This window comes from Myotis daubentonii, chromosome 8 (genome assembly GCF_963259705.1).
Source record: "Myotis daubentonii chromosome 8, mMyoDau2.1, whole genome shotgun sequence".
NCBI lineage: Eukaryota > Metazoa > Chordata > Mammalia > Chiroptera > Vespertilionidae > Myotis > Myotis daubentonii.
In genome coordinates this window covers 33,614,335-33,631,469 of record NC_081847.1, presented here as the reverse complement: position 1 = coordinate 33,631,469, position 17,135 = coordinate 33,614,335, and the positions used below count along the sequence as shown (strand labels likewise).

The window sequence follows — 17,135 nt, the reverse complement described above, 5'->3', positions numbered from 1 at the left end:
AGTGTCGACCTATGAACCAAGGGGTCACAGTTCAACTCCCAGTCAGGGCACATGCCCAGGTTGTGGACTCAATCCCCAGTGTGGGGTGCGTAGGAGGCAGCCAATCAATGATTCCCTCTCATCATTGATGTTTCTATCTCCCTCTTCCTTCCTCTCTGAAATCAATGAAAACTTTTTAAAGGGCAAGATAGTTCCCTAACCACAGGATCACTCATGCTGCCTTTTACAGCTACGCCCACTTCCCTTGCCTTACCATCCTCTTCCCACCTCTGTCCCTAACTGCTAGCAATCACTAATCATTTTTGCATTTCCATAATTTTGTCATTCCCAGAACATCATATAAATGCAATCATGGTATGTATCTGGGATTAGCTGTTTTTTTTTCTCAGCAAAATTCTCTGGAGATTCAGCCAAATCATTGAATGTTATCAATAGTTCCTTCCTTTTCATTGCTGACTGATGTTCTATGGTATGGAGGGATCATAGACTGTTTAACCATTCACCCATTGAAGGATATCTGGGTTGTTTCTAGTTTGGGAGTATTATAAATAAGGCTGCTATGAAACTTTCATGCACCGTAAGTTTTCATTTCTGGAATAAATGTGCAAGAGTGCAATTGCTGGAATTGCATGTTTAGTTTCATCAGAAACTGCTATATTCTTTTCCAGAATGGCTGTACCATTTTACCGTCCCACTAGCAATGAATGCATGATAGAGTATCTCCCCTTTGCCAGCTTTTAGTGTTATCACCATTTTTCATTTTAGCCATTCTGATAGGTATGCAGTGACATCCCTTTGTAGTTTAGTTTGCATATTCCTAATGGATAATGATATTGAGCAGCTTTTCATGTGTTTTATCATCTGTATATCCTCTTCAGTAAAATGTCTCTTTATATCTTTTGCCCATTTTCTTTTTTTTTTTTTTTAAATATATTTTATTGATTTTTTACAGAGAGGAAGGGAGAGGGATAGAGAGTTAGAAACATCAATGAGAGAGAAACATTGATCAGCTGCCTCCTGCACACCCCCCACTGGAAATGTGCCCGCAACCAAGGTACATGCCCCTGACCAGAATCGAACCCGGGACCCCTCAGTCCGCAGGCCGACGCTCTATCCACTGAGCCAAACCAGTTAGGGCTCTTTTGCCCATTTTCTAACTGAATTGTTTTTCTGTTGAATTTGAGAATTATTGATATAGTCTACATAGCAGTTCTTTGTCAGCTATGTGGCTTGCAAATATTTTCTCCAAGTCTAGAGCTTGTCTTTTCAACCTCTTAACAAAGTCTCTCACAGAACAAAAGGGTGTGTTTTTTATGAAGCCCGATTTATTAATTATTTCATTTTTCTTTTATAGATCAAGCTGTTTGTGTACAGTTTAAGGACTCTTTCCTTGGCTCAAAGATTTTTCTCCACTATGATTTTTTCTAAAAGATTTACACTTTTGCATTTAATTTTTATTTCTCCACATTTCGAGTTAATTTTTGTGTAAGTTGTGAGACTTAAATTGAGGTTCCTTTTTTGTCTATGGATGTCCAATTGCTCCAGCACCATTTGTGGAAAAGGCTTTCTTTCCTCCACTGAATTGCTTTTGCACCTTTGCCAAAAATCAGTTGGGTCCTGGCCAATGTGGCTCAATGGTTGGAGTGTCTCTCCACGCACTGAAAGGTCAAGGGTTCCTGGTCGAGGGCAGTACGTGGGTTGCAGGTTCAATCCCTGATGCTGGTCAGGGCTCATGTGGGAACAACAATTGATGTGTCTCTCTCACATCAATGTTTTTCTCTCTTCCTTTCTCTCTCTCCCTCTCTCTCTCTCCCACTTGCTCCCTCCCTTCCACTCTCTCTAAAAATCAATGGAAAAAATATCCTCGGGTGAGGATTAACAAAACAAAAAAATCGGTTGGGCCCTAGTCGGTTTGGCTCACTGGATAGAGCATCGGCCTGGGGACTGAAGAGTCCCGGGTTCGAGTCCAGTCAAGGGCATGCACCTTGGTTGCAGGCACATCCCCAGTAGGAGGTGTGCAGGAAGCAGATGATCGATGTTTCTCTCTCATCGATGTTTCTAACTCTCTATCCCTCTCCCTTCCTCTCTGTAAAAAATCAATAAAATATATATTTAAAAAAAAAATCAGTTGGGCATATCTGTGTGCCTCTATTTCTGGTTTCTCTATTCTGTTCCATTGACCTATGTGTCTCTCTGCCAATAATATGCTGCCTTTATTATTATAGCTATATAGTCGGCCTTAAAATCATGTAAACTGATTCTTCCCATGCTATTCTTCTTTTTTCAAAATTGTCTTATCTATTCTAGGGCCTTGCTTTCCTATATAAATTTTAAAATAAACCTGTCTTTGTCTAACAAAACATTGCTGGAATTTTGATAGGAACTGTATTAAACATATACATCAATTTGGGGAAAATTAGTATCTTTGCTATGTTGAGTCTTCCAATCCATGAACATGGTATGTCTCTATATTCACTTAGGTCTTTGATTTCTTTCACCAGCATTATGTAATTTTCAGCATACAGATCCTGTATGTTTTGTTAATTTTATACCTAAATATCATTTTCTTTTTTTTTATTTCAGACAGGGAGAGTTAGAAACATCAATGATGAGAGAGGATCATTGTTCAGCTGCCTTCTGCATGCCCCACACTAAGAATTGAGCTCGTGACCCCGGACATATGGCCTGACTGGGAATCAAAATGTCACCTCCTGGCTCACAGGTCAATGCTCAACCACTGAGCTGTGCCTATGCCAGCCAGGCCAATCATTTCTTTAAAGTGACTGTAAATGTATTGTTTTAAATTTGGTTTCCACATATTCATTGTTACACCAGATGATTGTGTTCACTCACCACCCTAACAGCCCGCCTTCTTCTTTCCAGTTTTCAGAGTCTTTCTGCTTGTGTGTTATACCCAACATGTTTTAGTTGTAAAAGGGAGAAACAGAAAGGAACAGGGCTACTCCATCTTGGTAGAGACGATCGATTTCTCTTGAATACACAAAACTGTCCCCAAGGACAGGACTTTGCTCAGAACGTGTTACCAACCTAAGCTTCAGTTTCCTCATCTGTAAAATGGTGATAACATCATCTCCTGTCATTGTAAGGAGTGACTAGATGATGATCTCCTTCTATCTCAAGTGTAAAGTGTTGTGTAGTCACATGTTTGAGTCTGGAACCACGAGTTCTTTGTGACTAGAAACCCAATCTGTCTCCTTCGCTATGAGTCAACAACACTCAGAACAATGCCAGGCAATGGGGGCTCTGAAAAGCTGCTGCTGAATGAATATATGAATGAATGAATGAAGGAATGAATGAATGAATGAATGAATGAATGAATGAATGAATGAAGGGGCCTCTACTACAGAGCCTGGCACAATATAAATCCTCAGCAAATGGTAGCTATTTTTAGCATTATTTATACAGTTGCATAGGACAGGAATCTTTGTGCCTATTTCCACAGGAAAGGAAACTGAGGTTGTGACAGGTTACTTAGATGGAACTGCCAGCAAGAAGGGAAACTGGAACACCAACTCAGGTCTATATTTCTCCAGTGCTCACACTCTCTCCAGCTATATGTAGGTTTAAGACTGTGGGTCCTGCCCTGGCCGATTTGGCTCAGTGGATAGAGCGTCGGATTGCAGATCGAAGGGTCCCAGTTTTCGATTCTGATCAAGGGCTCGTACCTTGGTTGCAGGTTCCTCCCCAACCCCAACCCCAGCCGGGGCACATGCAGGAGGCAACCAATCAATGTGTCTCTCTCACATCGATGTTTCTCTCTGTCTTTCCCTCTCCTTTCCACTCTCCCTAAAAATCAATGGAAAAATATCCTCGGGTGAGGATCAAAAAAAAAAAAAAAAGAAAAAAAGACTGTGGGTCCTAAAGCCAAATTATCAACTGTCACAGCCTGGCTATGCCCCTCCTCACTGAGTGCCCTTGGGAGTGACACCTGTCTGTGCCTCACCTGTAGAGGAGGTGGTAATAACAGCACCCTCCTCACACGCTTGTTCGGAAGATTAAATGAAGTGATACCTGTAACGTGCTGAGAGCAGTATCTGGCATGTAATAAGTGCTTGGCATATGTTAACTACTCTTGTTCTTGTTGTGGTTGTGTCTGTTATGTATCTCACTGGCTTCTCAGTGAAAGAAAAGGGCAAGAGTTTCATTATAGATGCTGTCTGAATAGAGTCTAGGGCTCTAGACAAAAATCCTATCACCACCACCAGGCCTTAAGCTCATCACTTTACATCAATGACTCTCAAAAGGGGTGTTTTAGGTACCTTGGCAGAGTTTTCACAAATACTGGGGGGCCGAACTGGCATCTGTGGGTGGGAGCCAGGGATGCTAGACATCCCCCAGAACAGGACAGCCCCACAGAACACAGAATTCCCCTAGGTTCTACCTGACTTTCCAAAGTCCTCTCAGATATCGATGTAGGTGAAAACACTATTTATAATGGTCTGATCCCAGAACCTGACTGTGGGCCACATATAAACACAAAGAATATTTTGCACTCAAGCCGGTTTGGCTCAGTGGATAGAGTAGTGACCTGCAGACTGAAGGGTCCCTGGTTCAATACCAGTATAGGGCACATACCTCAGTTGCAGGCTCGATCCCCAACCCTGATCTGGGCACATGCCCGAGGCAACCAATCAATGTGTCTCTTTCACATTGATATTTCTCTGTCTCTCCCCTTCCCTTCCACTTTCTCTAAAAATCAATGAAAAATATCCTTGGGTGAGGACTGACATAATCAAGAGAAAGATCATGCTTTGTTTTGTTTGGAATTTACCAAAAGATGGGTACCACTTTGTAAATCATGGCAGCAATGAAAAATCCCCCAGGTATTACCACATGTCAGTCTGCCTTTGCAACTGTTATATTCACCAGGACTCTACAGCAAGCATGTCAAACTCGCGGCCCACAGGCCACATGCAGCCCACAATGAATATTTTTGCAGCCCAGACAATATAACGGTATGTAAGAAACGTTTTAGTAAAAGTTTCGTAACTTAATTTTTACAATACCCTGTTATACGTAATTATTAATAATGAACTACAACATTCGCAAATGACTGATTACTATAATCGTGTTGCATTCATTTCTCTTACAAGCCTTACATGCAGGCGCACCATTTCTCTCCACTAATACTAGCAGCGAATATTTGAACAGCTGATTGCCACGTCACTAGTCTTGGACTAACTTGTTTGGTGTGCACAACAGGAAATATTTTGCTTTCAGAGAACAAGAATAATAGGTTTATTTGCATTACGCTTATTAATTTGTGCAGTTATTCAGTGTCTGCTAGGTTAATGTTCAAGAAAAAATACTGCCCTAACCGGTCTGGCTCAGTGGATAGAGCGTCAGCCTGCGGACTCAAGGGTCCCAGGTTCAATTCCAGGCAAGGGCATGTACCTTGGTTGCAGGCACAACCCCAGTAGGGAGTGTGCAGGAGGCAGCTGATTGATGTTTCTAACTCTCTATCCCTCTCCCTTCCTCTCTGTAAAAAAATCAATAAAATATATTTTTAAAAAAAGAAAAAATACTAATTTTTATTAAAATGTTCTATTATTTTATGTTAACAATGACTCATTTATTTCAGCCCTTTGTATTCAGCATGTCTCTATCGAAATAATCCTACGTTTCTATGAAAATTGAAGCTTCTGTTTTTTTGTGGCCCACATAAACTTAAACCTTGTTTATTTGGCCCGTGTTAGCCTTTGAGTTTGACATGCTTGCTCTACATCTATGAGGAAGCTTCTGATGACTTTATCATATCTTCTAGTGGAGTCCAACCTGAGCATTTACATATTGAAATACGTTATTAAACTATAAAAAACTTTTACTTTTTCTTCACAGTTAGGGTATTATATTATTTCTTTGTTATATCTGTAGGTAGGTTATATTATCTATGAAGTTTATTTCAGGATAGGAATATTACAAAATATTTGTTATTAAAACGAGTGTTGGGTCTGGCAAGGTTGAGCAACAATGCTTTAAATAGATCATCTCATTTAATTCTCACAACAATCCTATCAAGTAAGCACAGAAGAATAAAAGATTTTCCCAAGAGAGTAAAAGGCAGAGCCAAGATCTGAAGCCATGTCTGCCTGGCAAGGCCTCAGAACTCCCCAGGAAAGGCATGACAATGACGTAGCAGAGATGATCCTGAATTCACCAAACCCTATTTTCTTTTCCTCCTGGACACACAGCTGGGCTACATTTCCCATCTTCCTTTGTAGTTAGGAGTGGTCAGATGACTGAGTTATGGCTACTGCCTGGAAGTGATATTGTGTCACTTCAAATCTGGGCCCTGGGGGAAAAAACAACGGCCTACAAAATCATCCATATTCTTGCTTAGAATGTCAAGGCCTTACAAAATGTCATAGCCACAGGCAAAGGAGCCCAGGTCCCTAAATAATCATGCAGAAAAGATTACCTCCTCCTGCCCAGATGCACAAATGTCCTTTGACATATATGAGATATACGCTTCTGAATTAATACTTGATATCTGGGGATTGTTGGTTAAAGCAGTGAGCCTCCCCGAAAATAAATGGAGTCAGCAAGGACCGAGGGCACTCACTCTGCCTGATCTCCAACCCCCAGCCCAGCCCAAAGTGCCTCTGCTCACCGGGCTGGTCACTCATCCGAGGCTTCATTTTGGTTTTCTTGCGGACACTGGTTTGCAGGACTGGAAGCGCAGCGGAGGGCTTGATTTTATGTTTGGACTGCTGCCCTGAAACATAATCCTACCAGACAAAAAAATCAGTCACACAGCCTTGTGGGTTCAAGTTCCAGCTTCAGCCCTAACCGGTTTGGCTCAGTGGATACAAAGTCAGCCTGCAGACTTAAGGGTTAACAGGTTCGATTCTGGTCAAGGGTACATGCCCAGATTGTGGGCTCGATCCCCAGTAGGGAGCATGCAGGAGGCAACCGATCAGTAATTCTCTCTCATCATTGATGTTTCTCTCTCTCTCCCTCCCCCTTCCTCTCTGAAATCAATAAAAATATATATCTTTTTTAAAAAATTCCAGCTTCCCCCCTTATAGATATCAGTGACCTTGAGCAAGTGACTTTACCTCTCTGAGCCTCAATTTTCTCATCTGTAAACTGGGTCTCATTATAAACCTACCTCCATAGGTTGGTGTGAGAATTCTGAGAGATTTGTAAAGCATGTGGTAAGTGCTCCATAATGTCAGCTATCACTCTTATCAGCCAGCCTGAATTTCCTAAGCACATCCAGGCTGTGAGGGGCTGAGAACTGTGAGAAACAGAATGCATGAAAAAGACCCAACGGGAACCAGAATAGAATCCTAGATAAATAAGAGAGCACATAATACACTTACACCCTTACATTCTGATAAGGTGGTAAGAAAACTGAGGTTCAAAGGCATGCCTCGGTCCCAGAGCAAATGTGTGACACATCGGGCCTGTAATTCCGATCTCAGAACTCTACCACCTAAGCCTGTAGCTTCCACGGGAATGGAGAGCAGGAGGACTGCGGGCTCGGGATCAGCGAACCTCTCCCCTCCTCCCCCAGCCCCTCCCGTACTCACCGGAGTCTGGGACTTGGGGACTGTAGAGCGACTCCTAGAGTCGGTAGGTCTGAAAAGAGTTAGGGCGGGAAAGACCTCCCATCACTGCCAGCCCATGGGGGTGCAAGCAGCAAACATGAAACAGGCGTGGGGTCTCGAATCCAAAACCGCAGTTTCCTAGGGACGCAGCCAAGCCAGAACCCAGAGAGCGCCAGGGAGAGGCGGGGCTCGGGGAGCTGTGGGCGAAGGAGGGGGGGGACAAAAGACCGCGGAGAACGCCCCCCCACCCCCCCCACCCCCCCACCCCCCCCCCCGCGTGGGCGGGAGGCCGATGCACGCGCACTTCACCACCTCGCGGTACTCTTTTACCTACTTTGGAAAGACGTGCGCCATTGGGGGAATGGGAGATGGAGGAAGAGTCGGGGGAGTCCGCGAGGCACCGATCTCTTGGGGCTCCTACTTATTCGTCTTCTCCAACTTCCTAGACTCGCGTGGATCGCGTGGCAACTCCGGCCACTCAGACTTCCCTTAGAGACCAGACGCTTCAGCTGGGTCTCCGTCTCCAAGGAAACGGACGCAGACTACGGAGTGCCCAGAGGGACCAATCTCGCAGGGCAAAACGTAGCTCTGGACACATTCTTTTCAACTTGGTTTCACATATCCCTCAGCTGGCTTCGCCCAACAGCCTGGAGGATTATGTCATATTTTTACTCTCATCAAACCTCCATGACTTCCTTCCCCATCCTTACTTTTTTTTTTTTTTTTAAGGGAAGGGAAGGAAGAAAGGGAGGAAGGAACAAATCCTCACTCTTTTTTTAAAAATATATTTTATTGATTTTTTACAGAGAGGAAGAGAGAGAGAGAGTTAGAAACATGGATGAGAGAGAAACATCAATCAGCTGACTCCTGCACATCCCCCACTGGGGAAGTGCCCACAACCCAGGTACATGCCCTTGACCGGAATCAAACCCGGGACCTTTCAGTCCGCAGGCCGACGCTCTATCCACTGAGCCAAACCGGTTTCGGCCAAATCCTCACTCTTGAATTTGCTTCCTATTTCACTAAGAAAATTTTGGGATCAGTAAACTCAAAAGCTCACATCACCTTATTTACCCACCTACTTGCCTCTCTCCTGTGACATGTATAAACTGCCTACTGAGACCAACTCCTACAATTATGCACTGAATCCTATTCTCTTACTTTCTCTATTTCCCCGGCAATTCACCCCGTTTTCTCCCATCACTCTTTTCTCTGTATTATTCTCATTGTCACACCAACATATATTAATTTCTTCTATTGAAAAAAAAAGTGAATATGCCCCGCCAGCATAGCCTAGTGGTTGAGTGTCAACTTACGGCAGGAGGTCATGGTTCAATTCCCAGCCAGGGCATATGCCCCGGTTTCGGGCTTAGTCCTCAGTGTGGGACATGCAGGAGGCAGCCGATCAATGATACTCTTACATCATTGATGTTTCCATCTCTCCCTTTCCCTTCCTCTCTGAAATCAATAAAAATATATTTTAAAAAAATTTTTTAAGTGACCACTTCCATCCAGCTCCCCTCCCATTTCTGCATCACTTCACAGCAAAACTCTTACAGAGGTTTGCCTACTGTTTGCCATTCCTTTCTGCCTCTTCGGCCAGGCTTTCACTTTCCCCGCCTCCACAGAAACTCCCTTTGTCAATCAATACCACTAGTGACCTCCACTTTGCTAAACCTCCTCTTACCTGGCCTATGTGCAGCGCTTGGCACAGTGGGTCACTCCTTCCTTGGTACACTTTCTAAACTTGGCATCCAGGAAACCACGCTCAGGGGTTCCTTCCTACCTCCTTTTCTTCTCTCTTGCTGGCCCCTCCCCTTCTCCCTTTATTACTGGATTGCCCCTGTAATACCTGCTTTCACTCCATGTACTCCCTTCCAGTCTTATGACTGCAGATGCCATATCTACCCAGATGCTTCCCAGCCTCACCTCTTCAGCCTCTTCCCTGAATTCCTGTCACATACAGCCAATTGTCTGCTCAATATCTGCATTTGGACACCTAATAGGCAACTAGCATGCATTCTTTCCCCAGAAACATTTTCACCCTTCTCAAAATGACAGCTCTTCCTGAAGTCATCCTTGACTCATCTTTCATCCCACATCCAAGTCTGTCAGCAGTACCTTTAAAATATACCTGGAATCAGGCCACTTACTACCGTCACCCACACACATACCCTGCTTTCCTCTCATGCCTGGACTCCAGTATCAGCTCCCACTCTAGCCCCACTCCAGTTCTCTCTCCACACCCCAGATTTGCCATATACAGCATAAACAAAAAATGCATTCCGGCCGTGGCCAGGTAGCTCCGTTGGTTAGAACACCGTCCCAATAAGCCAGGGTTGTGAGTGTGTCTTCCTTGTTTGTTTGTTTATCTTCACCTGAAGGTATTTTTCCATTGATTTTTAGAGACAGTGGAAGGGAGGGGGAGAAACAGAGAGAGAAACATCCATGTGAGAGAAACACATCAACTGGGTGCCTCTCGCACGCACCCTGGCACCCTGACCAGGGCCAGGGATAGAGCCCACAACCCAGGTATGTGTCCTCAACAGGGATTGAACCCAGAACCCTTCAGTCTTTGGTCCATGGGCCAATGCTCTATCCACTGAAGCAAACTGGCTAGAGCCAAGGTTGTGAGTTTGATCCCTGGTTGGGGCACATATAAGAATCAACCAATGAATGCATGGATGAGTGGAACAACAAATCAATCTCTCTCTCTCACCTTCTCAAATCAATCCATAAAATATTTTAAAAATAAATAAAATAAAAGTGCATTCCAGTTTAAAAAATAATTTGGAGGGAGCAAATAATTTGAAATCACCTAAAGTTGAATAGGGGAATGTTACTAAAGAATACTAGGCCAGAGCTCCCCACTTTCTCCTCCTCTTAAAAATCATAGGAAGCCCTAGCCGGTTTGCCTCAATGGATAGAGCATCGGCCAGACTGAAAGGCCCCAGGTTCAATTCCCGTCAAGGACACATGCCCGGGTTGCAGGCTCGCTCCCCAGTGGGGGGGTGTGCAGGAGGCAGCTGATCAATGATTCTCTCTCATCATTGATGTTTCTATCTCCCTCTCCCTCTCCCTTCCTCTCTGAAATCAATAAAAATATATTTTTTTTTTAAATCGTAGGAAAATGTTTTAAATTGCACTGCACACTATGGTAAACATAAGAGACTACTATGGTAAAAGCAATCAGCTGGGTACGCTGGCCATCCCGGCCCCTCTTGGCTGCCCTAGGGTTGAAGGAATCACTGTCAGGCACCCCCATTTACAAAGCCCACTGTGCCACAAAACAGTTAAAAAGTAGGAGGCAGCAACATGTGGCAGACCTGGGTGGTTGCCTACCCAACAGCCATTTCTCCCCTCCATCTCAGCTTGATCTTACTCCCACAGGCACTGTCTTTAGAGGCGGCAGGCCCCAGCCCTAGTCCCAGCTCCCTCTCCAGAGTCATGATTGGTCTGAGCTGGCTTTGGTGGGTCCATTTCTCTTGCCAGTTTTAGGTTTAGTCATAGTTATCTGATAAAAGCTGGGTCAAAGAATAGGGTGAAAAGTCTATTTAAAGACTTTGGGAAAGATTTTCATCACACTTTAAAAAAATAGACATTACAGCCAGGCCGGTGGCTCGGTGGTTGAGCTTCAACCTATGTGTTTGGTCCCGCCTGGGTTGCAGTTGATCCCGATTGGGGGGGGGGGGGGGGGGATAGGTGATTCTCTCTCATCATTGATGATTCTGTCTCTCTCTCTCTCCCTTCCTCTCTGAAATAAATTATATATATATCTATGTATTTTTTATTTTTTTTAAATATATATTATTGATTTTTCACAGAGAGGAAGGGAGAGGGATAGAGAGTTGGAAACATTGATGAGAGAGAAACATCAATCAGCTGCCTCCTGCACACCGCCTACTGGGGATGTGCCCACAACCTAGGTACGTGCCCTTAGCCGGAATCGAACCTGGGACCTTTCAGTCCGCAGGCCGACGCTTCATCCACTGAGCCAAACCTGTTAGGGCTATCTATATATTTTTTAAGAGAGACATTGCAGAAAAACATTTCCTCGTCTGCTACTAGATACTGTCATATCTGTGTGGCATTCCCAGAATTGTGGAGCTGTGAGGGGAGTTAACTAAATGGTGGAATGGAAGAGGGGAAAGTGGAGGGGACCTGTTCCTTGATAGCATCGTTGAGGAATTAAATTAACCAATCCTGGAAAACCCACTGTGGAATGATCAATGATTCTTATCATTGATGCTTCTATCTCTCTTTCCTTTGCCCTTGCTCTGAAATTAATAAAAATATTTTTTCTAAAAATTTTTCAATATATTTTTTATTTCAGAGAGGAACGAAGAGGGAGAGAGATAGAAACATAAATGATGAGAGAGAATCATTGATCTGCTGTCTCCTGCACACCCCGGACTGGGGATCGAGCCCGCAACCCAGTCATGTGCCCTTGTCCGGAGTCGAACCTGGGACCCTTCAGTCCGCAGGCCAAAGCTCTATCCACCAAGCCAAACCGGCTAGGGCTAAAAATGTATTTTTAAAAACTTAAAAAAAATAAAAAACCCACCGTGGATCAAGGTCTTTAACACACGTTATCTCCGCGTACTCCCACATGCCTCCTCTGACAGCAGACATAATATCCCTTTGTTGAGGAGGAGCAAATTGGAGCTATGAAAACTGCAGTCACTGGCCCCGGGGACAAGGCTGAGATGTGAAGCTCTCAGATGGCAACGCGGGCCTCCCCGACTCCACATCCGCCTTTCCTTTCCCTGAAGTGGGAAAGGTCACGGAAGCACCCTGAAATGTACAGATACGCAGAAGAAAGACAAACCTGACCAAAAGGTCATGTTAAACCCGTCCCCTCGGTCCCCCAAAGGTTAGCAACATTTCCAAAACACCGGTTGGGATGGACGAGAGAGGAAGGTCCTGCCCAGCGCTGACTTCAGCCCCGAATCTGGGTTACGATTGTTTCCTGGAGAGTCAGATGCAACTAGTCCTTGGTCCACAACGTCAGACACAAGGCGGCTTAATAAATAAATATGAGCCACCTGTTTATAATTAGGAGCCCCCATTACCTCTGCCGCTGGGCCGCATAAGGTCTGTCCCGGAAAACGGTCAAGGCAGCGTTTTGTTTTGGACGATCCCACGTGGCGCGGCTTGCGCTGCGCTTGGAACGGGCCTGGGCGCTGCGCTCCAGCGCCCAGTGTAGTATCCGTATCAGGCATGTGCCCGAGATCTTTTTTAAAGTGACGCCCTATAGCTTACTTGAAAAATATGACTATGAAAAAATAAGGACGGGTGGACAGAGGGGTCGTGTGCTAGGGGTGCAGTGCAGTAAAATTTAATGCCAGACAGTTAAAACAGTCCAAAGGCAAAACGTTCGCAGTAAGAGGCAACTTTCTGTGTTTGGAATGTTCCTGACCCAGCGCGGAAAACCTGCGCGGGGCGGTGCGCTCCGCTGCGGGGGCGGGAGGCTGAGTTTCGCTCCGTCGGATGGAAAAGGATCCTCCGCCTGCCCCGCCTTCGGGGAGCGCGGCCGGAGTGACATCGCCGCCGCGGGCCGCTTGCGAAACCCCAAATCCTCGAGAGCGAGGCGGCGGCTGCCAAGCCCTCGGAGCCAGGACCGCGCTCCAAGCTCCGGGCCGCGCGGTGCCCGGGGGCGGGGCAGGGCGGGGTGGGCGCGCCCGGCGGAAGCGCGCGCGGCCGTTACCAGGGCCCGGGCCGGCCGGGCGCCGCATGTAAATATTTTTGGCGGGGCGGGGAGAGGCGGCATCAAATTTCAAAAAAAAAAAAAAGCCTCCAAAACCCACCGCACGGCGCGCGATGGGCGCCCTTCGGCCGCGGGAGCGAGTGGAGGATGCTGGGAAAGAGGTAACATGGCCACCGGCGGCGGCCCCGAGGAGGAGCGGCAGCGGGGGCGCCCGCAGCTGCTGGCCCCCGCGCGCCCCGCGGCCCGCGCCGAGGAGAAGGAGGGCGGCCGCGAGAAGCTGGGCTGGGCCCAGGTGGTGAAGAACCTGGCCGGGAAGAAGGGCGAGTTCCGCGAGTCGCGGCCGCCGCGGCGCGAGGACGAGAGCGGCGGCGGCGCGGGCGGCGCGCTGGGCGCCCCGGCGGGCCTGGCGGCGGCGGACCTCGGCGACTTCCCCCCGGCCAGTCGCGGGGACCCGAAGGGCCGCCGGAGAGAGCCGGCCGGCGAGGCGGCGGACCCCCGCCCGAAGAAAGGCGCCGGGGAGGCGGGCCGGAGGAAGAAGGCCGAGGGGGTGGCCATGGCGACCCCGTCCCGGCTCGGCGCGGCCGACGACCCGGCGGAGGAGTCCCCCGCGGAGGAGCCGGGGGCGGAGACGGGGGCGGTGGCGGCGGCGGCGGGCTCCGCGGCCGGCCCCGGCAAGGGCCGCTTTCTCGTGCGCATCTGTTTCCAGGGCGACGAGAGCGCCTGCCCCACCCGGGACTTCGTGGTGGGCGCGCTCATCCTGCGCTCCATCGGCATGGAGCCCGGCGACATCTACGCCGTCATCCAGATCCCCGGCAGCCGCGAGTTCGACGTGAGCTTCCGCTCGGCCGAGAAGCTGGCCCTGTTCCTGCGCGTCTACGAGGAGAAGCGCGAGCGGGAGGACTGCTGGGACAACTTCGTGGTGCTGGGGCGCAGCCGGTCCAGCCTGAAGACGCTCTTCATCCTCTTCCGCAACGAGACGGTGGACGTGGAGGACATCGTGACCTGGCTCAAGCGCCACTGCGATGTGCTGGCCGTGCCCGTGAAGGTGACCGACAGGTTCGGGATCTGGACCGGGGAGTACAAGTGTGAGATCGAGCTGCGCCAGGGCGAGGGCGGCGTCCGGCACCTGCCAGGGGCCTTCTTTCTGGGGGCCGAGCGGGGCTACAGCTGGTACAAGGGGCAGCCCAAGACGTGCTTTAAATGTGGTTCCCGGACCCACCTGAGCGGCAGCTGCACGCAGGACAGGTGCTTCAGGTGCGGGGAGGAGGGGCACCTGAGCCCTTACTGCCGAAAGGGCATCGTGTGCAACCTCTGTGGCAAGCGGGGGCACGCCTTCGCCCAGTGTCCCAAAGCGGTTCACAATTCCGTGGCACCTCCGCTGCCCGGTGTGGCCGGGCACTGAGCACCCGCCTGCCTGCCTGCCTGCCTGCCAGGGTGAAGACAGAGCCAGTTTACCCCTCTTAAGTGCCAAAACCTTTTTTGAAACCATTTTCTATCGTGTTTGAAAGAGATCTTTTTAAACAAGAGATGTCTCTCTCTCTCTGCCTTCTTAAGCCGAGTGTACTCCATTTCAGCCTTTTCTGAATTGGTGACTCTCATCAGTCGTGACTACCGACAACTGTTAGTGTGCAGTTATGTCGCCAGTCCCTCTGTTGAATTTTGTTTTCGTTTTTTTGTAATTGGGGGACAGGGGGTAGTTTGTACTTGTTACTCCCTATGTCTTGTCTTCTCCCCGAATTTTCGCCCTTTGGGCTGCCTTGCTCATCTTGATGCCCTAGCACTAAGTACAGGGCCCAGCGCGTGGTAGACACTGCGCTCCGTCAGTGTTTGTTGACTTGAAATCGTTGTTGACTGTGACTTCTGTCAGGGTGGCCAGCTTGTGCAGCTCTTTCCCTCCCCCTTATAATTTGCTGCTTCTAATCTGTGTGGTCTGAGAATTTGTGAAACCAGTGTTGTTAGAAGTGTATGTAATCTGAGTCCAATAAGCTCTGCATGGTGGCCAAGGGCCTCTCTTATGGCATTAAAATACATGGACTTTGTGACAGCTCTTTCAGTGGCTTAGAAGAGCCACACAATTATGGAATCTAGAATTTTCCTGTTGGAAAGAACCTAGAAGTTGGTTTACACCAATCCCCTGGTTTTCCAACAGTGAAACAGGCCCAGAGAGGTTAAACGACTGGGTCATAATCACATAGCTGTCTGGTGCCCGAGCCAACCTAGAGTTCCCTGACCCCAAGGCCAGTGCTCATTCCACTACCTCTCACACTTCACAACATTTTCCTCAACACTTGAGGGCCCGGAAAGTCTGATCTCTCGAGAACAATGTGCCATCTGGGCCAGAAAGCAGAAAAAAAAGATGTCGCAGGGGCTTCTGAATACTTGGGAGACAGAGAAGGGATAAAAGAACATACTCCAGGGTGCACTTGTTCCCTGGGGTATCACACCTGGATTACAGTGTGCCTGGTCCTTTGGGGGCCTTTCCCTTCCCCATTCGTTGCCACCAGTGAGAAATGGGGGTGCTCCTGTGTAAGGAAACCTGGTAAAGGTTTACATTTGCACCTTAATCTCAATAGTTAGACACCCCAGAGAAGCAGCTAACGGAGTTCATCTGCAAACTCCTGACTCTCAGGAGAAAGGCTGTTTTAACCCAGAATTGTGAGTTGTTAACTTTAAAATGTACTTGTGAAATAGGCCATGCGAGAGAGCACTGGGTCTACTGTTACCAAGTTAAAGGAGAATAGACAATACACTACTTTGGGTTTTTGTCTTCCCTTTGCATTCAGTTTTGCTATTTCCTTGTGGCTTGGAATGTAAAATCCATTGTTAAAAAGTTTTGTTCTGAATAAATATTTATCTTTTGTATTGCTAATTCTGCTGCACTATTTCCTTTCAAAGTATTAGATGCATGGGTACACAGACCCTAGTTCAATGTGCTTCCTCCTACACACCACTTGTTTACCCTGCACATACAGCTCCAGCCCCTGCAGGCCAGCGCTTAGCACCTACCCTGTGGAACCAGGCCCTTTGGAGTTGCTCCCTAAACCCAGTGTGCTAATCACTCAACTCAAGTTTGAAGTCCCTAACTCGGCTCCAAAGAATCAGAATCACCGGAGCGAGGGAAACGTTTTCAGCAAGCATCCCCAAGCAGTTCTGACGAGCCGGCTGTTTTGAGAATCACAGTTCCGATTGGTACTAAAATGAGTGAGAGGGACTCTGTCCGTGAGAAATTACAAACTAGTGGGAGGACAGGGAAGATGTCAGTTTTGTCATCTTACAGTTGTAAGTGCCAGGAATTGGATGCAAAGTATTCATGGGCTTTTTTAAAATGCCATCTCGTCTAGCTGTAAGGGAGGAAGAGAGAGTCCACGGACTCTTGTGCAGAGAGCTGACTCAGACCCCCAAACTGATCTAATCCTGGAGATTCCCTCCCCTGACCCCAGCCCCAAACCTCTGAAGGACTTTTCAGCTCTGAGATGTTATCCTAAGAAAGTTCCCAGTGCATTGCTTCTCTGAGTCAGTGCTTTCAGGATATTTCCAGAGCTGATCTGGTGTTGTTGGGGCCTGGTTGGCTCTGGGGAACCCTTTTTTTTTTTCAGAGCCAGCTCAGCCCCTCTCCTTCCTGTCTCCCAAAGCAAACAGACCGTTCCCTCCTGGATTCCTCCCTCTTGTTCTCTCCCTCCCCCTCATCTCTCCCTTCTCTGCCTTGCATTCTCCTCCCTCCCAGCGCTGGGAGGCCAGTGGGCAGGAGAAAGCCTGCATTCATCACGCTCCCCTCCCCCTTCTTCCTGGCGGGCACTGTGCCAAGGAGCCTCCTAGGAAGGATCTTCCCTCTCCCCGCCCCTCCCTACAACTCT

General features: G+C 47.8%; 2 protein-coding genes across 3 annotated transcripts in view; one reads left to right on the top strand and one right to left on the bottom strand.

The window, feature by feature from the left end:
- The window catches only part of C8H20orf96 (chromosome 8 C20orf96 homolog), a 28,080-nt gene extending 15,410 nt beyond the window's left edge, over nucleotides 1–12,670 (bottom strand). Inside the window, exons 1-4 of one of the 2 annotated variants that reach the window (XM_059705822.1) lie at nucleotides 12,647–12,670; nucleotides 7,909–8,221; nucleotides 7,557–7,605; nucleotides 6,632–6,749 (exon numbers count right to left, since the gene is read on the bottom strand). In XM_059705822.1, coding sequence (XP_059561805.1) covers nucleotides 6,632–6,749; nucleotides 7,557–7,605; nucleotides 7,909–7,928 — 187 coding nt within the window. In that variant the 5' untranslated portion in view covers nucleotides 7,929–8,221; nucleotides 12,647–12,670. Of the gene's footprint in view, nucleotides 1–6,631; nucleotides 6,750–7,556; nucleotides 7,606–7,908; nucleotides 8,287–12,646 lie in introns of those variants that run through there. The other variant, XM_059705823.1, reaches the window with a different exon arrangement.
- Nucleotides 12,671–13,129: 459 nt separating this feature from the next.
- Nucleotides 13,130–16,150, top strand: ZCCHC3 (zinc finger CCHC-type containing 3). Its single transcript, XM_059705821.1, has one exon. It carries the CDS (start codon nucleotides 13,448–13,450, stop codon nucleotides 14,681–14,683), a length of 1,236 nt encoding a protein of 411 aa, XP_059561804.1. The 5' UTR covers nucleotides 13,130–13,447; the 3' UTR covers nucleotides 14,684–16,150.
- Nucleotides 16,151–17,135: the final 985 nt, after the last annotated feature.